Source organism: Bubalus kerabau, chromosome 18 (genome assembly GCF_029407905.1).
Source record: "Bubalus kerabau isolate K-KA32 ecotype Philippines breed swamp buffalo chromosome 18, PCC_UOA_SB_1v2, whole genome shotgun sequence".
Lineage (NCBI taxonomy): Eukaryota > Metazoa > Chordata > Mammalia > Artiodactyla > Bovidae > Bubalus > Bubalus kerabau.
Window position 1 is genome coordinate 15,291,148 of NC_073641.1, and position 23,284 is coordinate 15,314,431.

The 23,284-nt window shown below is 36.9% G+C and overlaps 1 protein-coding gene across 3 annotated transcripts in view; it reads right to left on the reverse strand.

Annotated features, from left to right (window-relative positions):
• Positions 1 to 7,097: 7,097 nt before the first annotated feature.
• Positions 7,098 to 23,284, reverse strand: part of SREK1 (splicing regulatory glutamic acid and lysine rich protein 1) — a 44,932-nt gene continuing 28,745 nt past the window's right edge. For 2 of the 3 annotated variants that reach the window (XM_055555184.1, XM_055555186.1), the window contains 5 exons: positions 21,055 to 21,174; positions 20,317 to 20,691; positions 15,836 to 15,931; positions 10,344 to 10,488; positions 7,098 to 9,279 (listed from right to left, as the gene is read on the reverse strand). In XM_055555184.1, coding sequence (XP_055411159.1) covers positions 9,130 to 9,279; positions 10,344 to 10,488; positions 15,836 to 15,931; positions 20,317 to 20,691; positions 21,055 to 21,174 — 886 coding nt within the window. In that variant the 3' untranslated portion in view covers positions 7,098 to 9,129. The remainder of the gene's footprint in view (positions 9,280 to 10,343; positions 10,489 to 15,835; positions 15,932 to 20,316; positions 20,692 to 21,054; positions 21,175 to 23,284) is intronic. The other variant, XM_055555185.1, reaches the window with a different exon arrangement.

Consider the following 23,284-nt stretch of genomic DNA (forward strand, 5'->3'; position numbering starts at 1 on the left):
ATGTGAAGGTCACACTTGGAAAAGTTCAAACTCACTACTGGCAAGGGTCTCTCCTCTCTCACCCCCAACCTGTCCTCACACATGTAGTTCAACATTTGGAAACCAAAGCAGGTCATGACCTTTAACCACAGAAGAACAGAAGGCTTACACAGAGAAATCTGTGTGTATAGCCTCACCACCTCTGGACCACTTAAACCACTAGGCCATATAGGGTTGCAAATTTATGTATCTGATAGCCAATTTAATTTTAAGAGAAACCCCTAATAGTCTGTCTCACTTATATGACCATCCCAAGTACACAGCTCATTCACCAAATGGAGAGTTAAACTTCTGACATATGGGAGAAGGCATTCCACTTGCTGTTACAAGACAACTAGTGGCAATTTTCATCGTGCAAATACTAGTTCATCAACAGATGAACGGATAAAGACAATGTGGTACATATATGCGATGGAATCTTCAGTTCAGTTCAATCGCTCAGTTGTGTCTCTTTGCAACCCCATGAATCGCAGCACGTCAGGCCTCCCTGTCCATCACCAACTCCTGGAGTTCATCCAAAACCATGTCCATTGAGTTGGTGATGCCATCCAGCCATCTCATCCTCTGTCGTCCCCTTCTCCTCCTGCCCCCAATCCCTCCCAGCATCAGAGTCTTTTCCAATGAGTCAACTCTTCACATGAGGTGGCCAAAGAATTTAGTTTCAGCTTCAGCATCAGTCATTCCAATGAACACCCAGGACTGATCTCCTTTAGGATGGACTGGTTGGATCTCCTTGCAGTCCAAGGGACTCTCAAGAGTCTTCTCCAACACCACAGTTCAAAAGCATCAATTCTTCGGCACTCAGCTTTCTTCACAGTCCAACTCTCACATCCATACATGACCAGTGGAAAAACCATGGCCTTGACTAGATGGACCTTTGTTGGCACAGTAATATCTCTGCTTTTGAAGATGCTATCTAGGTTAGTCATAACTTCCCTTCCAAGGAGTAAACAACTTTTAATTTCATGGTTGCAATCACCATCTGCAGTGATTTTGGAGCCCAAAAAAATTAGTCTGACACTGTTTCCACTGTTTCCCCATTTATTTGTCATGAAGTGATGGGACCAGATGCCATGATCTTTGTTTTCTGAATGTTGAGCTTTAAGCCAACTTTTTAACTCTCCTCTTTTACTTTCATCAAGAGGCTTTTTAGTTCACTTTCTGCCATAAAGGTGGTGTCATCTGCATATCTAAGGTTATTGATATTTCTCCCAGCAATCTCAATTCCAGCTTGTGCTTCTTCCAGCCCAGCGTTTCTCATGATGTACTCTATATATAAGTTAAATAAGCAGGGTAACAATATACAGCCTTGATGTACTCCTTTTCCTATTTGGAACCAGTCTGTTGTTCCATGTCCAGTTCTAACTGTTGCTTCCTGACCTGCATATAGGTTTCTCAAGAGGCAGGTCAGGTGGTCTGGTATTCCCATCTCTTTCAGAATTTTCCACAGTTTATTGTGATCCACACAGTCAAAGGCTTTGGCATAGTCAATAAAGCAGAAATAGATATTTTTCTGGAATTCTCTTGCTTTTTCCATGATCCAGCAGATGCTGGCCATTTGATCTCTGGTTCCTCTGCCTCTTCTAAAACCAGCTTGAACATCTGGAAGTTCCTGGTTCACGTATTGCTGAAGCCTGGCTTGGAGAATTTTGAGCATTACTTTACTAGCGTGTGAGACGAGTGCAATTGTGTGGTAGTTTGATTACTCAGCCACAAAAAAGCAATGAATTTGAGTCAGTTGTAGTGAGGTGGATGAACCTCTCAGAGCCTGTTATATAGGCAAATAGGGGAAAACAACAGAAAGGGAAAGACTAGAGATCTCAAGAAAGCTGGAAGTATCAAAGGAACATTTCATTCAAAGATGGGCACAATAAAAGACAAAAACAGTAAAGATCTAACAGAAGCAGAAGAGATCCAGAAGAGATGGAAAGAATACACAGAAGAACTGTACAAAAAAGATCTTAATGACCCAGATAACCACATGGTGTGGCCACTCACCCAGAGCCAGACATTCTGAGAGCAAAGCCAAGTGGCCCTTAGGAAGCGCTGCTGCCAATACAGCTAGTGGAGGCAATGGAATTCCAGCAGAGCCATTTAAATAAAGCTAGTGGAGGCAATGGAATTCCAGCAGAGCCATTTAAAAATCTTAAAAAGATGATGCCATCAAAGTGCTGTACTCAGTATGTCAACAAATGTGGAAAACCCAGCAGTGGCCACACAACTGGAAAAGGTCTATCCTCATCCCAATTCCCAAGAAGGCCAATACTAAAGAACGTTCAAACCACCAGACAATTGTACTCATTTCCCATGCCAGTAAGCTTATACTCAAAATTCTACATGCTAGGCTTCAGGATTATGTGAACTGAGAACTTCCAGATGTCCAAGATGGGTTTAGAAAAGGCAGAGAAACCAGAGATCAAATTGCAAACATTCACTGAACCATAGAGAAAGGAAAGGAATTCCAGAAAAACATCCACCTCTGTTTCACTGACTATGCTAAAATCCTTTAACTGTGTGGATCATAACAAACTGTGAAAAACTCTTAAAAGAGATAGGAATACCAGACCATCTTGCCTAGCTCCTGAAAAACCTGTATGCTGGTCAAGAAGCAACAGTTAGAAGAGAAAACAACTGACTGGTTCAGGATTGAGAAAGGAGTTCGACAAGGCTGTTTATTGTCACTCTGTTTACTTAACTTAGATGCAGAGCACATCATGCGAAATGCTAGGCTGGATGAGTTACAACCTGGAATCAAGATTTCTGGGAGAAATATCAACCACCTCAGATATGCGGCTGATATCACTTTAATGGCAGAAAGCAAGGAGGAACTAAAGAACCTCTTGATGAGGGTAAAGAAGGAAAGTGAAAGAGCGAGCTGAAACTAAATATTAAAAAAACTAAGATCATGGCCTCTGGTCCCATCACTTCATGGGAAATAGAAGGAAATGTGAAAGCAGTGACAGATTTCCTCTTCCCAGGCTCTAAAGTCACTGCGGAGGTGACTGCAGCCATGCAACCAGAAGACGACTGCTTCTTGGTAGGAAAGTTATGACAATCCTACACAGTGTGTTCAAAAGCAAAGACGTCACTTTGCTGACAAAGGTCTGTATAGTCAAGGCTATGGTCGTCCCAGTAGTCACATATGGTTGTGACACCTGGACCACAAAGAGCACCGAAGAATTAACTGATGCTTTTGAACTGCAGTGCTGGAGAAGACTCCTGAGACTCCTTTGGACAGCAAGGGGATCAAACTAGTCAGTCTTAAAGGAAATCAATCTTGAATACTCATTGGAGGGACTGATGCTGAAGCTGAAGCTCCAATACTCTGGCCACCTGATGCAAAGAGCCGACTCATTGGAAAAGACCCTGATGCTGGGAAAGATTGAAGGCAGAAGAGGGTGACAGAGGATGAGATGGTTGGATGGCATCACTGATGCAATGGACAGGAACTTGAGCAAACTCCTGGAGATGGTGAGGGGCAGGGAAGTCCAGCGTGCTGCAGCCCATAGGGTCACAAAGTCAGACACGACTTGGCAACTGAACAACAACAAATCAGAAAAACAAACATCGTATATTAAGGCACACATATGGAATCTAGAAAAATAGTTCTAATTAACCTATTTACAGGGAAGAAATAGAGATGAAGACATAGAAAGCATACCTGTGGACACAACAGGGGAAGGAGAGGGTAGGATGAATTGAGAAAGCAGCACTGACATATATATACCATTAAGTGTAAAACAGGTAACTAGTGGGAAACTGCTTTATAAGGCAGGGAGCCCACCCTCACACTCACTGACAACCTAGGGGGTGGGACGGGAGAGGGGAGAGAGGCTAATGAGGGAGGGAATATATATATATATATATATATATGACTGATTTCCATTGTTATACAGCAGAAACCAACACAACACTGTAAAGCAATTATCCTCCAATAAAAAAAAGAAAGTTGATTCTGAAAATAAAAGGGAGATTCAAAGAGCTGCTGTCACTTACTGGAAGACTGCAAAACATTAGACATGCAAAGCTTTGACTTGAGATGGCCACCTAACATGAAGAATCCCCAATGATCAAAAAGGCTATTAACAACCTTTCAGTTATAAAAGTACGCTGTAAATATGTAATTAAATGTCTTAGATGAAATTACTACTCAACAGTGGAGACTTTAAGATTTTCATTTTATTAAAAATAGAGCAACACAACAGCAGCAGCTTCTGATAAATATTCACTAGTACCACTTGGAAGCAGTCCTACTCACATAAACATACACCACCTATGCAGTGTCTTTGTTTACATCTTAAACCCTTCCCTTGATGATCCATGGAGCATTATGTAAAGATTAGCACTACTGTATTAAACCTAGTTAAGATGGAGAAAAGTAATATTTAACTATGAAACTGAACTACCTATATAACTACACAGTACACCCAAATATAACCTCCTGTGGAAATGAAGAGAATTCTGTACTGTTTCCCAACAGTGTTTTGCCTACCAGTAACCTTAAATGGTAGAACAATCTCTTCAACTCTTTCAGCATGAATTTCATGAATTTGAACTTACAGATATAGTTAAATTATCTACCTAGCAAATAGAACTTAATCAAGAATGAAGGCAACTATTATTCTATTCCAATCCTCAGAAAGGAAATCTTACTGGTAAACTTTGTTAAGTTTTATAAAAGTTGGCAAGTCTCAAAATTAAAATGTTACAAAGTAAATTTAAAAATCAGACAACAGACTAAAAATCTAAGAACAGTATGTTAAGAAATGTTGCATTACATATAAACTAACAATTGTAATAAATTGATTGGCTACAAAGTATAGAAGTACCTTAAAATGAAATAGAAAGAAATCTAGTTATTAGTTTCTAAATCCCATCTAGTAATAATAGCTTTAGCTATTATTTTAAAAATTATGTACCAATCTTTGGCAGAATCACCAATAAAAGTGTATTTAAGAAAAACAAATTCACCCACAAATCCAAGATTAAGTAGGGAAGTGAATTTTATTTTTAAAAGATTATTTTATTACATTTATACTTGACTCCTGCTTCCAGAAATATCACTTAGCCCTTCTGAGAGCACTAACCTCTTAAACTTAAAAATCAACAATTTTAAATGACTATTACTGAATAAACATGAGAAAATACTAAGTTATATACGTAGTAAAAATTCTTTTAAATCTTTAAAACACCAAAGGAACGTAATTACTTTGTGGAAACGGCTCTACTTCATAAGTGACCCAATTAAAACCAGATACTCCTTTCAATAAAAATATAAGATATATCTCATTGAAATGTTATTCAATACAACACTCAAAAAGAATTCATTTTAACTGCTAATTCAATTACTAAAGTAGGATTTAAATCAAATCATACTAAACGACCCTGATGCTGAGAACGACTGAAGGCAGAGGAGGAGGAGGTGGCAGAGAATGAGCTGGTTAGACAGCATAACTGACTTAACGCACACAAATCTGAGCAAACTCCGGGAGACAGTGAAGGACAGAGGAGCCTGGCGTGCTGCAGTCCACAGGGCTACAGTCAGACTCAACTTAGTGACTGAACAACAATTATTCCAAATGTTTAAACTTTTAAAAGCCTATTATTACATATACTTAAATTAGAATGATATCTTCAGCTGGGACCAAATTTGCCTCCAGATTCAAGTTTTAAACATAGCAACCCATATAATGTATAAGAATGAATGAGGATACTGAGGATGACTAATGTCACAAAAGAAATTATTTTCTTGACCAAAAAAAAAAAAAAATGATTCTAAATGCCAGTGTTTACTTTTAAATCACACATGTCAAAATTTAAGTCTCCAATACTTCTCAAGATCAACATAGCAAATACTGAATACCTTGGGAAATAATTCTAAACAGAAAAGCACAAGCTGACTAGTGTATTTTTAACTATGTATTAATTAGACTCAATAGAAAATAATGAGACAGCTGCAAAAGTTAAGAGTTTATACTTGTTTCCTCACACAAAACTGGCTAGCTTATCAAGGAACATCTTTTATTAACAGTGTACACTGCTGAAGAACAAAAACAGAAGGACTAACAGAATTTGTCTAGAATGATGAATAGCAACTACAATTTAAGGAACAGAATATACACGCTATATAATCAAGCTGAAAAAGAATTTACAGATGGTATCGAGTATAAAATGGCTGTCTTCTTGGCCTTACCTCACGTTTTCCTGACAACATCTACCTGGGATGAAAAAAACAGTTTTAAAAAAGTAATGAAATACCTTAAAAGAAAATAATAAACAAATGAAAACATATCAGCCTTTATAAGTGAACAAAGAGAAAATCTTTCTCACACACACACACACACACAAACACACACTCTCTCTCTCCTCCCCCAATCCCGACCCTCCCTCCCTTACCTCTAGACCCTAGAAAGTTTTGCTTCCCTAAGCCTGTTTAAGAAAATGACGTCACGTTCTCTGGGCCTCTGGTATTCCTGCTGCTGCTAAGTCGCTTCAGTCGTGTCCGACTGTGTGTGACCCCACAGACAGCAGCCCACCAGGTTCCCCCGTCCCTGGGATTCTCCAGGCAAGAACACTGGAGTGGGTTGCCATTTCCTTCTCCAGTGCGTGAAAGTGAAAAGTGAACGTGAAGTCACTCAGTCGTGTCCGACTCTTTGCGACCCCATGGACTGCAGCCTACCAGGCTCCTCCATCCCTGGGATTTTCCAAGCAAGAGTACTGGAGTGGTGTGCCATTGCCTTCTCTGTCTGGTATTCCTACTCATGCCCAATTTTTATAAATCAGTGTCTTTTAAGATTGGAATGGTTATCTTAAAGCTGAATAAATATCATCAGCAAGAAAAATAACTGGCATCAGAAAACAAATTACGTATGTTAATTACCAACTTACCAAACATTTAATAGAGTACAGAGCATAAGAAAATACTCAACTTTAACTGATTGCTTTATAGACACCACACAAACATGCACTCTCCATACCAAAACAATCTCCATAGCTATGCCAACTAAAACAAGAACAGGATAAACCTAAGATGCTGTTTTGAAATGCATGAACAAATATTTTCCTCTAAAATACTTAGCTTTATTAGAGAAATGGTACTAAAAATAACAAAGATTCAAACAACATTTGTTCTATTCTACTTACATATCATAAATAAGAAGCTTTAATGCAAGACACACACTCCTTCACAATCTTTCCATATGCACCCAAGCATTCCTGTATCAAAATAAGCTGTTTACCAGCCAACCGTACGTGGTTGAATGATTAAAATGACCATCTATACTTTACATAGTAAAGCATTTTCAAAAATTTTAATGTACATAGTGACAAAGAGGAAAAAAAAAAAAAAAAAAACAGTAATTGTGAACACATGAAGAGTAGTTAAGCAGCTTCATAATCAAACCGGGCTTCATTACTTGCAATAAGGGCAATTCCTTCCATTCTCCACCAAATACTTAAGTTTCAATAGTATTAACATTAAAAGAAAACTCAAGTTGAAACCAAGTAACTGATGTGTTACTCAGCTCTTTAAATTTATAAGTAACTCTTCCCCATGAGGTAAGGCAACTGAGTAATTTGATTGTATTAGATTGCATTAAAATAATTATACTTGATTTTTTTTAATAACATGCTAATTAAAAGGTATAACTTTTGGAAATGTAACCATGAAAAGAGTTCTGAAACTATAAGCTGTGGTTTGGGGGAAGCATTAGCAATGTTGTCATTTTACTACTTGCATACTTTCTGCAAAAAGTGTGCCTAACAATGCAGGATGACCTATATTTTAAGCTCAAGTAAACATACTTCACACATAAAACAAATAACCTCATGTACTCTCCTTTAAGCACAATTTCAGCACATCATTTATGAGAAGATGATTGAGAGGTAATAATTAAGGCCATCCACTGGAGACAACTAAAGGGTCTTGCTTTAAGTCAAGTGAGATCATGCTGCTTCGTTTTCAGGTATCACAGTATAAAACTGATGGTCCCACAATTGCACTGTTGTTTCAAGCGCTGAAGTCATTCTTAAAACAGACTTCCCTCTCATATTAGGTAAGTAAGAACTCTTCTGACATATCACTTTCACACTTATCTATGGGAGGGAATGAAATACCCATCTAAATTCCATATGGATTGAGAATGACTAGCTCATATAAAATTCTAGAAAACAGTATACCACGATGTAGAAGGCACTAAAGCTTCAGCTTGTGCTCCCATAGCCCATTTTGAAAACCCAGCTTTCTTTTTATAAATGGCACCTTTACCACCCACAGCTGACAACACACACTGCAATATTGTTCATAATAAGCTCGGAAATGTCAAGAAAGTTCAAAAAGAAATGCTTACTATGTGGGGAGACCCAATGATTCTAAACACTGAACACTAATACGTCATTAGTATTCAGCACATTTGTTCTTCCTCTTGAAAGAGAGCAGTAGCATGCATTGTCAGTTGGTTTGTAATCCACTTATTTAAGCAACTTTAATCTGTAAAACTATTTTAAAGAAAAACCACTGTCCTAAACTGTGAGCAAAAGAAAACACAACAGTGAGAATTTAACACAATCACTATAAATCCTGTGAAGTAATGTTAAAACGTCTTACAAACTCTGCACTTACAAGGGTGTGTACATATTTGCACCGATTTCAAGCACATCATCAATCTGTATATATTGAAATTTTAAAAAAAAGTAAAATAATACAAAATCAGTTTCTAGCATTTCTTAAAAGAGCCTCCAAAGCTTATCTCCAGTCTTTATAGACAGTATAACAAATTTAGATCTTTAACGTCCCATTTATTTGTAATGGTTCTTGGCAAACACTAACAAACCACGTGACAACAGTGTCAGCCGCCATGGAAACGCACAGACTTAGAGGATGAGGAGTTTGGGTCACACCTGTTATTGTCATGATGTCCATGCTTGTTTTCTTACTCAGTAACAAGATGGCCACAAAGTCTCCTAACAACTAGAAAAGCCGTTAGCTCGTATCTTTATGCTCTACTGGATTTCTTCACTTTTAACATCTTGCTGAGAGAATTAAAAGCTTTGGATTCTATTCCAGCGTGTGTGTAGGTGCGTCTGTTGGTCCTATACTGCTTCCGTTTTGGCAGAGAGGTTTTCTTCGTTGGGCTGACAGTTCCCATTTTGCTGTACTTTGTTTTCCTCAGTCCGTGGCGCATCCTTGTCATCTGCTTCTTTGCCCACGCTTGAATCTGGTTCTTTATTGTGCTCCTTCTCCTACAATGAGTGTTTAGGTATACATTTAATATTTTTCTCAAGAGCTGCCAGCTATTACATCTAGTTCTGGCTAAAATATGTAACTTTACCTTTTGTGTATTAGTCAAACTGGGTATTTTCTCCCATTTACCTTTTCAAATAAATAGTATATGCAAACATGTATCGATATGTCCTTTGTACTTCTAAGATGGGACAACCCATGGAGATTCAGTTGGAATAAAATAGGTACACAGAAATTCTATGGAAGAATTCAACAAACGTTGCTGCCTGACTTGAAAAAGTGGAAGAGATCTGCTGAAAGTAAAACAGTTCCCATAGAAGCCAGGATAGACTTGTAATCTAGATACCAAATAAGCAAAAACAAGGGAATGTAGAAAAGGAAGTCACTGTTCTTCCTACCAAAGACTGTTCAAGAACAGTCCAAATTCAGTCCTCAACCAAGAATTAAAGAGAGCATGTGGAAAAGTGTCTGGAATGTATCAAGTGCTCAGGAGATATTAGCAATGTTACTGACAATGATGATAAACTTCTAGCAGTATGGGAATAAATAAAATTGTAAGATGAAAGCGCCAGACTTCATAAAACACAAATATTACTTACCAGTATAAGGAAAATAACCTAATTCACAAGTATTTACAATATTTACCCCCCCCCAAAATCCTTACTTGATGGAATTTGGTTTCCATTAATTATTCTAATTCAACAAACCTAACAATTGGTATATTATCACAAAACCAATGACAACATCATCTGTCAAATTTGCTAAAACAAATGCAGTGAGGAAAATGTCAACAAGTAGAAATACTCCTGTACCTTGTTAGAATTTTTATTGTATGCCATTCTGCGAATAAGATAAGGAATGCAACTGTTTACACTAGTTAACATTAATTAGTTCTTATCTTCAAAAACTAGGTGAAAAAACTGCTGATATAACAAATATTAAATAAGTAGTACCAAAAACACTGTTGCCCTCAAGGAGCTTTGTCTAAAGTTACTCTCTCTATGAAATAAAGAACAATCTCATATTTATTATTTAAACCCTAAACATGGAAAGACTTGCTTACTTTAAGTGAAGTATTGTTCTTCTCCACCTTGTCCTTCCCTTCTCTATCATTAGAGCTCTTTCTTGTAGAAGCTGAACGCTCTCTCTCTCTTCTTTCACTGATGTGGTCCTTTTCTTTTTCTCTCTTTTTATCCTTCTTATTTCTGCTATAGGAGTATTAATAATGTCAGTTAACATCTTAAAAAGTAAATACCCAGTATATTGTTAACTAAATATTCTTACCTAATACTAATGCATTGTAAACAAGCATATCAGTAACCTGGCAGACCAAGTAACGTAAATGAGTCCTGTAACCCACCAACTCAATCCCACACCCAGGTAACTTTTTAAAGACACACAGTCATTTCTGCAGAGGCGCAATCTTGTATTACCAATTTCTTAGTTTTAAAACATTCAAGGTTTATTTATCTACTGTAATTAGGATAAAACAAAATCAAATACATAATACTTTTACCCCTTCTTTTCAAAGCAAAAAATGAATAACCAGAAAATAATTTAAAAAAGATAAAAGAATCAGATAAGGCTGAATGACTTCTCAGGCAAGACTGCATGACTTACAAAAACCTGGAACTTCAAATAACCAATGACACCATGCGCCCTCCTCTCATTCACAAAGTCCCACCCACCAATTCAAGAGCAAACGCTAAGCACAAGATGGACTGAAGGCATTCCATTTGCAAAAACAACATATCCCTAAAATTTGAGGGGAAAAAAATGATGCACTTCATATCAGGAGCATAACAAGACATCTTCAACTCAAAATAATTAACCCTAATACAGAATTCTTTGTCTTAATTATGAGTAGCTTTATAATAAACACTAAGACCAGGCAAACAAACAAAAACACTTAAGAAACAGACCCAAGTACATGTGAAAATTCAATAAAGCATCTCAAATCATAGGGGAAAAGATAAAGACATGGGAACAATTGGATTATTATTCAGAAAATGATAAAAGTGGGTCCGTATCTCATTCACATAAATAAATCCAAATGGATTAGAGACCTAAATTTTTTTTAATGAAATAATACAAGTACTACAAGAAAACATAAGTGAATTTCTCTCTAACTTGAATGAAAGGGAAGATTTTTGAACCATAACTAAAATTCCAAGTACAATAAAAGATTCATACATATGCCTACATAAATTTTTGCAAAGCAAAGCAAAAAAACACTGCTAACATATTCAAAAGAAAAATGACAAACCAAGAAAAATATATTTACAACATAATTATGTATATATGTTTATCTTTACATATAACTCTTAAAAGTCAAGGAAACAACTGCAAAAAGATCGAGATTCCTTAGCAATGTATTTAACCAAAAGGGCAAAAAATCTGCCAAAAGAAATAAATGCATAAATAAAATGGAAACACACCCCATGTTCTTGAATCAGAAGACTTAAATAGAGTTAAGGTAACAATAGTATTCAACGTGATCTACAAATTCAATGCAATCCCCATCTAAATTGCATTGGCATTGTTAGCAGAAATAGAAAAAAGCCCATCCTAAAAATCATATAGAATCTCCAGGGACATCAAATAGCCAAAACCACCTTTAACAACAAAATCGGAAGACAGTTCCTGATGTTAAAACTTATTACAAAACTACAGTAAGCAGAACTTTTCTTGGTGGTACAGTGGGTAAGAATTTGCCTGCCAGTGCAGGGGACGTGGATCTGATCCCTCACCCGGTAAGATTCTACACGCCGTGAAGCAGCTAAGCCCATGTGCCCACTGCTGAGACTGCACGCTGCAACTGCTGAAGCCTGCGTGCCTAGAGCCTGTGCCCGCAACAAGAGAAGCCACCACAATGAGAAGCCCATGCACCGCGACTAGAGAGCAACTCCCACTCTCTCCAACCAGGGGAAGCCCCAGCAAAGCAAAGAAGACCAGTGCAGCCATAAATAAATAAATAAATACCTGCACACAAATGCTCATAACAGCATTATTTACAATAGCGAAAAACCCAGAAATACTAAATGCCCATCAACTAATGAATGGTTAAATTCACCGGAATATTACTCATCCATTAAAAAGGAATGAAGTACTGATTCATACTATAATATGTATGAACCTTGAAAACATTACATTCAAAGAAGTCAGATACAAAACCACACATACTGTGAGTCTATTTGAAACAGCCATAATAGGCAATCCAGAGACAAGAAGTAGGTTAGTGGCTGTTTGGAGCCATGGAGAGTAACTGCTAATGGGTACAGGCTTTCTTCTAAAGTGAAAGAAATGTTCTGGAACTAGCAGTGATGGCTGCACAAAATTGTGAACTCTTTTGAGAAAAATGCAACAAAAATTACTAAACATCACTGAAATGCACATTTCAAAGGGTGAATTTTATGTTATGTAAATTACTTCTTCAATTTAAGAAATTTTAAGTCAAAATGGAACTGAGGTTGGGTAGAGTCGCTGACCACATACAGACACACACACAGTATATACTGTCAATGCTGTCTTTTGGAAGAAAAGGAAAAATTCAAATACATGTATCTGCTTAATTTTGCAAAAAAGAAACACAAGGAAGGATAAAACAATTTATCACTTATAGAAAGTGGATGTTAAAGTAGAAGGAATCTGGAAGGAGGTGAAATGTTCTAAATATATCTTTTTGTCTAATTTGAGTTTACAGTTGGTAAAAGTTTTTACTTTCGTGAGCAAAGTATTTTTTAAAAATCTGCCCCACCTCCTCAATATCCCACACCTTCCTTTTATTCTCATCTAAAAATAATAACCCACAAACAAACAAATAAAAGATCTCTGCTGGGAAGCATGTTCCTTCTACCCTGGGCAAAACTTTTTATAAATTCCTCTTTTCTCTACCTGGAAAACCAAGTGAAAAATTATGACCCATTAGGAAGATAGTGGGATGAAAAAATATATATACAGAAATCACTAACCTTCCTATGTATAAACCTAATCTCCAATTATATGACATAATGAAAGACTTCATTTACAAGAACAAAAAAGCAACATATATCTAAAATTAGACCTTGAAAATGCATAAAATCTGTTTGAAATAAACACTGAAACATTCATGAAAAACACTAAGGATGGCCTGAATAAGTAGGCCATGTTCCTGGATAGAAAGACTCACCTTCATAAAGTTTTATTTATTAATAAATCTATTCATCAATATCCCCATTAATAAATTTAATCATACTATAACACAAATTATCAGTAGGTTTTACTTCTAGAACACAGTCAAACTAACTCTTAAGTTCAAGCAGAAAAATAAACACACAAGCATGATCAAGAAAGCTCAAAAAAAGAGAAATTTTTTAGAGGTATGGAAAAGTGTGTGTGTGTGTGTGTGTTCAGTATGTGCGTGTGCGCGTGCGCTCAGTCGTGTCCAACTCTTTGTAACCCCATAGACTGTAGCCCGCCAGGTTCTTCTGTCCATGGGATTCTCCAGGCAAGAATATTGGAGTGGACTGCCATTTCCTACTCAAAGGGATTTTCCCAACCCAGGGATGGAAACCACGTCTCTTATGTCTCCTGCACTGGCAGGCAGATTCTTTACCAGCTGTACCACCTGGGGAAATAAAGACCTTACTGAATATTTAAAAATATTATACAATCCGTATAATTAAAAGCATGGGGCACTACTGGTACACAATCATCAGTCAAGCCAATCCAATACCACGTAAGGCCCAGAAACAGACTCCAACACAAACAGGAAAATTTAGTATATGACAAAGGAAACATGGGATAAGTGTTAAGAAAATTGGGTTTTTAATGATATTGGAAAATAAAGAAGCATTTGGAAAAATAAAATCGTATCCATGTGCCATACTGCAAACAAGGAAAAACTAATGGATCAAAGATGTAAATGCAAAAATTAAAAGTATAAAAGTACAAAAAAAAAGCAATGAAGGAATTTTACTATAATCTTGGAATAGGAAAGATTTTTCTACCTATAAGACTCAAAATGGAAAAGTCACAAAAGAAAAAAACTTGAGGAATTAAACTATGTAAGTCAAAAATCTCTATAAAATTAAGTCTCATAAACAATTTCCAAGAAATGACAAACTAGGAATAATACTTGAAACCAAGTCACTGAAGAATCATCTCCACAATATAGAAAGAATTCCTGAAAATAGAAAAAATAAAAAGAGAGCCCATAAAAAATGGGCAATGTATACAATTCATAGAAAAGGAAATACAAATGGCCTTCAAATATATGAAGAGATGGTCACCTTCACTCTTAAGAAAAATGCACTGAAATCAACTCTATACTGGTACCATTTCTCATCTCTCAGATGGACCAAAACCCACAACTCTGGAAACAATCTGCAGGAGCTACAGGGAAACAAGCATCTCAAATGCAGCTGGTTAACGCGCGAGCTGCCACCTTTATGAAGGACCACACGGAAGAAGTATCTCTTAAAACCACAACAACACTCACCCCCTGCCCACCAATACCATTTACAGAAACTGTCTCTGCATACTGGTGTCATCCATGGACTGGCATGTGCCAGGGGTGCTTGCCATCTACCTCTACAAGGATTAGATCGCGTGCTGCTTGCAGCCGCTGCCCTCCAACACCCTCTGAGGAAGCCCAGGGTGGAGAGCAGAAATGAGGCACTCTATGCTCTGGGAAAACGGACACGACAGATCTTCACAGAGTAAGATATTTTCAGGAGCCGATTTTATGAGCCCAATTCTTACATCTACTCATATCTAGAAAAGCACTGAAGCCCTTCATGATGACGACTGTTTCTTGTGACTAGCAGAAATTTCACCAGACCAGCAGAAACTTTCTAAAAAAGTAAAAATAAACGTGCTTGATTGCAGGCACTCTCTCTTTACCAAAGTCACATATATTCTGTCCTCCTCCCCGCCTCTTTGGAGCAGTCTCCCAGCGCTAACAACCGAGGTGCTGTCTCCCCGGCTGCAGTCCTCACGTTGCCCCAAACAAAACTTAACTCACAACTCTCACATTGTGCATTTTTTTAAGTTGACACTGGCACACTACAAAATTATGTAAATACAAAGCTATTCATTACAGACTTACATAATTTATAAAAAGAAAATTAAGAGAACCTATTCAGTTACTGTAGGCTGGTTTCATAACAGACAACGGAAGACCATGCAGTTGTAAAAAGGGATGAGCATCACTTTGATGAATACACAAAGTTCTTCTGGTAGTTAAGTGACAAAAGCAACTGTGTAACAGTGTACATTTTGCACTACCTTTGGTAGAAGATGAAAAAAAAAACATTATATATTCTCATCTGCTCCTATATACAAAACTGGAAGGATATACCAAAAAAACTAATCAAGTCGTTACTTGTGGGGACAGGATAGGTGCACATATCATGGAAGTTAAGATCTATTCATAACTTTTTGTATTCTCCAAATTTCTAAACCAAACTAATATATTACATGTTACTCACTCAAAATATAAACATAAAAATAACAGACTGAAGAGAGAAAACCCCCCTGCTTCCTCCTCAGTTCTAGAACATGCTTTCAACCTACCTCCTGGGGGATGGAGACCTAGAAGATTTCCTTTTTATGGTTTTTGATGTTCTTGGTGACCTGGAAGAACTCCTGCTCCTCCTCCTACGCCTTTCCCTGAAAGTCAAGAATGTCATTTTAAAAACCAGTAACTTCAGTAAGATTAATTCAAATACACAAAAGCAAAAGGGTCTGGAATGCTCTCAAGTGAAGAGTGTTCTTTAAAGGTCAGTTTAAACTAATGTCTTTCATGAAAATATTCTATTATCTAATTTTAGTACAGGTCAAATGATGAACCATAAATTCAACAGACAAGTGAAAACATCTCTTAAGATTTCATTTTAAAAAGATGATCTCCTAGTGCACCAGCCCCAAGCATGGGGAGGGAGGAGGGAGGAGGGTTCAGGATGGGAACGCATGTATGCCTGTGGCGGATTCATTTTGATATGTGGCAAAACCCGTGCAATGTTGTGAAGTTAAAAAAATAAATAAATAAATAAAAAGATGATCTCCTTTACGAGTGATTTATTTGGACAGAAATTTCTAGAGCAGAAAAAATATTAATGGATGTTTCATATTCTCTCTTACATTTAACATATTTTCTTCCTCAACACCTAAAGCATGTTGCTTTCCAGATCCTCTGTCATGCATCTAGCTCCTTGCTGCCCCACTGTGGATTATTTTTTCTTAACAAGTTAATAGGCCCTTTTCAAGAAGTGAAAGATAAACAGGCTTGCAACATACAGACTTTCTAAACCCGAGTATGCAGAATGCCTCTTTAAGGAGTATTTACATTAGTTCACTTCACAGATAAACTGCTTTTACCCCCTCAACTACCTATCACTTCATTATTGTTGTTCTAGTCATTTAAAATTAAGCACACAAGTTACTCAGATATAAGGAAATTACTTAAAAACTGGGGTTTAAATATGATGAAGTAAAAAATAATTATTAAATAGATTAACAAGATTATTAAAAACTTTTTTATTAAAAACTATTTTGCTTAACATATTCCTTACTGAATGACACATACTTTTAATAATGATTTTGTGTGTGTGTTCAGTCACTAAGTCATGTCTACCACTTTGCAACCCCACGGACTGTAGCAGTCTTCCAGTGCTTCCAGACTTCCCTGTCCTTCAGGATCTCCTGGAGTTTGCTCAAATTCTCGTCCACGGAGTCAGTGCTGCTATCTAACAAATTACGCCATTTGTAAGAGTGGCCAACTTAGAAACAATGAACTGCAAGATGTCTATTCAGGTGATGAGGTATGAGGATTTATTTCTTAAATGACTAATGCAGCCAATGATTTATCTCACAAGAAGCTTTGATAGTAAGTGGCCACAGAACTGAAACAACCAAATCCTCTCGACTTCAAGTTCCCTTATATGTCAGTAAATTGATTCTAGGCTAATGAAATATTTTGTGTACTTTTTTCATCTATAAAATAAAAAACTAGACAATGCTTATATGTGGTATACACGGTAGATGTGAAGACTGAAAGAGTTCAAGAACTTTGAGAACACAAATCAATTTCTGCTCTACCTAAGGTTCTCGCCTCCATTACCTAATTTTATCTCCAAGTCACCTCAAAATTATACTTCCTACTGTGGAAATTGGATGACATCATTCCATGCAATCAATACCATTCTGTAGCAGCACCCCTCCCCCCACCTCACACACCAGAAGTAACTTTTTTCATCGCGTAAGGCAATGGCACCCCACTCCAGTACTTTTGCCTGGAAACTTCCATGGACAGAGGAGCCTGGTGGGCTGCAGTCCATGGGGTCGCCAAGAGTCGGACATGACTGAGCGACTTCACGTTCACTTTTCACTTTCATGCACTGGAGAAGGAAACGGCAACCCACTCCAGTGTTCTTGCCTGGAGAATCCCAGGGATGGGATGCTGGGTTGGCTGCCGTCTATGGGGTCGCACAGAGTCGGACACGACTGAAGCGACGCAGCAGCAGCAAGAATGCCAGTGTATCCCATTTTATACAAAATGGCTCCCTCTTCATCAGTGTAACTCTTTACTTGTATTTCAGGAACACTGTGTGTGGGTGGACATCTAGTAACTGCCAGTTAGTGGTAATGAGAGCCAGGCTTGAGACACAGCAATCCAGAATAATCAGTTAGTTGAGAAGGAAGCTATCAGCACTAGTATGCAGAATTGGAGTTAAATAGGCTGACGTTTAAATTTTAGTTTCACACTTAACCAGCTGCACGACTGGGGTCATAGTAATTAATCTGAGTCTTAGTTTTTCCAACGGATAAATGGATAAATAACAACTCTGGTCTCACTGTGCTGTTATGAGGATTAGGATAACATCTGTAACGTACCAAGTCTAATGTGTGGTGCACAGTAGGTGCTCAATAAATTTTTTCTCTTTCCCTTTGTTGGTCTCATCCTTACTGACTGTAATTTCAAGCATTAAAAGTTCTTAAATATCAAAATTTTTTCTTTAAAAAATATAGCTCAGAAGACAATGTTGGAAATAAAAACACCAAGTAGACTATTTTTCTGAGCAGTTAACAGGTTTCCTATTCACTAAACAAATCAGAGCACAATGCTAAAAGAAATTTTAACTCTTCACTAAGCTCTTCTGAAAGCATGAATCATTTCAAAAGACTGCACCAGCATCAGTCAGCATTTATTCTCCAGGCCCCAGAGGTTATCCAAGGACTGAATATGACTATCTACACTTTCTTAAATATCAAGCAACTTAAAATAGTCCATGAAAAAATTAAACATTTTGAAGTCATCAGAAAAAGTAAATTCAAACGAAGTTGAAAGGAATCAGGACACTACTTGGTGTTGTGAAAGGCACTGTCTAAACATAAACATCAAGGAATGTGTGAAACACAACCAATAAAACAACTGCAGTAAAGACACCGCAAGGCTTAACCGATGCCCACAGCAAATGAGGGCAATTATTCAGGTTGTTTCAATGTGCTGACATACAGCAGAGATCTACTGATTGGAAGTTCCATTTTAACATATACTGCTGCTTTCAACTTTATACTTCTGAGGCATTTTTTAAAAAGCCAGTACCAAGTACTAGTGAGAGTCTTCATTTAAACAATCAGTAAAAAAGACAAAGAGCTACTGTACTACTACACTTCTAACTAAAGTGCAGAGCAGATGGAAAATTTCCTGAGCTTCAGCTTCTTCATGTTTTAAAACCATGATAACAGTCTTCTCACAGGCTTACTGTGAGGACTAAATAAGATTAGTCATGAAAAACTCCGCTGAAACACAAAATCTGGCATATGGTAAAGCACTCAATAAATGCTAGAAATTATCTTCAATTAAGTAACCAAAGACTAGCATTAAGAATAAGCTATTAAAACAGAAAGCAAAAACATTAGGAAATGCACATGCCAGTCTCAAATTATTCTCTATGAAAAACCTTTCAAAAATATCTTTAAAATTTACTAAAATATGTTTTTAAGTATTTTTAAGATACAGTTTTTAACACAACTTAGGAACTTCCATTTGTTTATAGTCACAATATCATCTGAAGCAATGGATACAGGTTGAGATAATCCTGAATTAAGGAAGGGCCTTGTTTGCTGCTGTTACTATGGCAACCTGCTGCCACCTGGTGGCAATGTGCGTGCGCGCGCGTGCGCATGTGTCTGCTACAGTCACATCTGACTCTTTGCAACCCTCTGGACTGTGTGTGTGTGTGTGTCTGCTACAGTCACATCTGACTCTTTGCAACCCTCTGGACTGTGTGTGTGTGTGTGTATGTGTGTTTGCTTCAGTCACATCTGACTCTTTGCAACCCTCTGGACTGTAGCCCGCCAAGCTCCTCTGTCCATGGGATATCCAAGCAAGCATACTGGAGTAGGCTGCCATGCTCTCCTCCAAGGGATGTCCCCAACCCAGGGATCAAACCCGTGTCTCATATGTCGTCTGCATTGGCAGGTGGGTTCTTTACCATCAGTGCCACCTGGGAAGCCCTGATGGCAATGCACCTATTAATAAAGAGTTCTAAGAAAAAAGCAAATCCTTAACAAAGAAATGAAAACCAAAACTTAAACATCACACATTCAACAAAACACAGCAGTAAAAATGAACTTAGATGACAAAAAGGACTAATACTGCAACCTTAAAAATAATTTTACATATTAAATTTACTACTCATTCCAAAGAAATATACAAGCCTAATAAGCAGTCAACTTTTCTACATAAGACCAAGTCAGGAATAAAAAGCTTGCCCCTGCCATCCCACCCTCCAAGAAAGCATAAGCACCAGCAACAGCAGTCACTGGCACCACCGCCAGTTACAGCAGTGGATGACAAAGGACAGCTAGCTTTTCCAACAACTGTGCCCAGTATTCTCTCTTCCTCCTCACTGATTCAATACTGTAGCAATCCCTCTGCTAGAGAAATGTTCTACCATTATTTTACTGATTCCATGTATAACAATATTTTCCCTCTCACTTAAAACTGTCATCAATGAGCCTCTTGGTAGAAAGGTGAAGCATTATCAAACCTGCTGGAACTACGAGATCTTCTTGATGCATTGTAACTTCTGGGTGGTGTTCTGGACTTTTTATCCTTCTTTCTTTTCTCATCTATCTCTTTGGATCTGTCCTTTTCTCGTTCCTTTTCTTTGTCTTGTTCCTTCTCCTTTTCTTTGTCTCGTTCCTTTTCATGGTCTTTGTCCCGCTCTCTCTCTTTGTCCTTGTCTTTATCTCGGTCCTTTTCCCGTTCTTTATCTCGGTCTTTATCTTTGTTTTTACCCCGTTCCTTTTCTTTTTCACGTTCCTTTTCCCTGTCTCTTTCTTTTTCCCTTTCCTTTTCTCTGTCTTTTTCTTTCACTCTTTCCTTTTCCTTGATTTTTTCTCGGGTATCTTTTCTTTTGTCCCTTTAAAAATAAAAATAAATAAATAAATTCACAACTAAAACAATTCTACTCCCCAAAAAGGACCTCATTGTTTCCTCAACAATTATCAAAACAACTGATAACAGCTAAAAGACATTACATACAAATGTCTACATACTTTCTATGTACATGAAGCTAAATGAAACAATTACCAGGCTGAATTAAGTAGTCTGGAAATCTCATAAGTCATACTAACTATCAGATTCAAATCAATGACAATCGACATTAAATTATTACTTAAACGATCAAAAAAAAGTTCAATTTCTTTCATTCAAATTTTAAACTACAACAGATTTTTAACAAATGAGGTCATGAGAAAACTACCCTTAAATTCAAAAAACTCACCGTGAACGTGAGCGACTCCTTGACTTTCGCCTCTCCCTTGATTTAGAGCGTTTTTTATGAGGACTCTTAGATCTACGTCTATCTTTTTGTCTTGAACGTGATCTATTGTGGGATCTACTCCTAAAGAAAGACAAATTGTTAGAGTATCAAAACTTAGTCTCAGAATTTAAATTTCAAATGGGAGAATTTTAAAACCAAACTTGACAGTATTTTTAAACTCTCTCTACATAACACTTCAGATAACTTATCTGACATAATTTATTGGAAACTTTACCAGTTTATTGCCCAGAATACAAAGACAGAAATAGAGAAAGAAGTTAAGCTATTTCCTACGTCAGACAAGCTGATGGTTTCAGGTGTGACTTTCCTTTGCTAAGTATTATATGCTTCAATTAGTACAGACGATTTCTCTTGGTCCATATTTTCATATCATAAATTGTCTTTAACTCTTGACTTGCATGTAATATGACTGCTTGTGGTTATACCTTATCTTGACAGGGAGTGGTGGTTATATGGTTCAATGGTTTCTATAAACAGCCGTGTGTTGTTTGTCATAACACATATTAAGAAGAATGTGTAAGAAAGCACAGTACTAATGACGGTGCTAGTGTGACAGGAAAGCAAACACCTTACTCATGAGTGAACGCTAAATATAATCAAATACTCAATTTGCAAAGGCCCTGATTTTATAATTACATATACAGAAGTATTAAAAGAAACCATTATTACTAGACTTCTTGGAGGAAAAATAACTGTTCTTCCAATTCTAAAATTCTCTAGGCTCTTCTCCCAACTAAATAGCATATATAAGTGACATTTTTCATACTGAGGTATCCTAGGAACTATTCATTAAAATATGACAAAACTGAATGCATACAAGTGATGAGACTCACTGGCTTTGGAGACAGACAATCTGGCTCTGACACTCAGTTCTGCCACACAACAGCTGAGAGAACTCTGGTTAATCACTTAACCTCTCTAAGCCTGAGTTTCTTCATCTAAAAACTAGAGTAAAAATCATACCTACACCTCTTATGACTGTCACGATGATTAAAACAGATGATGTATGGAAAACTAACAGTTCCTGGTGCAGAATAAATGGTTAAAACTCCTACTCTCAATATCTACATCATCATCATTAACAATTAACATTAATGAAAAATTATTCCAAGAAGGTAAAACGAACTTTTATAAGGATGCCTTACATAATTAAAACTCATCTTGATAGTAATATTTTCATGATTAAGTTAAAACAAGTTTATAGAAGAAATACATATAGTTAAATGCTTGTAGAATGCTATGTAACCAAAAAAATCTACAAACAATCCTCAATTAAAAATAAAATCTTGTTCATAAAACACATTTTTCAGTTAGTTAAAATTTGTTTTCCAACAGTTAATTTTCAACTAGATCATTCATCTATTACATGGCTTTAAAAATTAAACTTCTATCTTTACGCTATTCGGTCCCTAAGTTGTGTCCGACTCCTCGTGACACAGGAAAGCACGCCAGGCTTCCCTGTCCTCCACTATCTCCTGAAGTTTGCTCAAATTCATATCAGTTGAGCCAGTGATCCTATCTAACCATCTCATTTATCTTCATACCGCATTTTAATCTAAGAAAATAATTATTAGTTTGTTGAAATCTTTATCCCTAATAACCTATGAGACACTAGGGTCAAGTAGTAGCTACTAGGGAAAAACTGCCAAACTTACAACATTTTTAAGTCCATTTACAGACATCCACATAAGGGTAATGTTTTAGAGGGCCTTTGCCTCTATGTACTTAATAGTCCTGTTAACTTTGCTAAAAAAAAAATAATAATAATTTTGTTTTCCTCAAATAGCGCTTTCCAGTCTTAATTAAGAAACTCTTTTAATAAAAATTAACCATAGCCCTAACAAATAAAAGTTAATAATAAAAAAGCACTCACAAAAAAAAAACAAACAAAAAAAGAAACAAAAACAAAGCAAAACACAAAAAAGCAATGACCGCTTGGCTTCCCACTTTACACTGTGGGTACTCAGAGTTTGAAACTCACTGCTCAAGAGTAATTACTGTATTTTAATTTTGACAATAAAGATTTCATGTCTATGTCACCCACTAGTTGCCTTTCAGTATTCTGATTAGGAAAGCTAAAAGCTGCAAGTCAAGAGCAAGACTACTCCAATCAAAGATAAAGACGTGAGCCATCATTAGCAGTTCTCATTTTAGCATAAATGTACAAAAT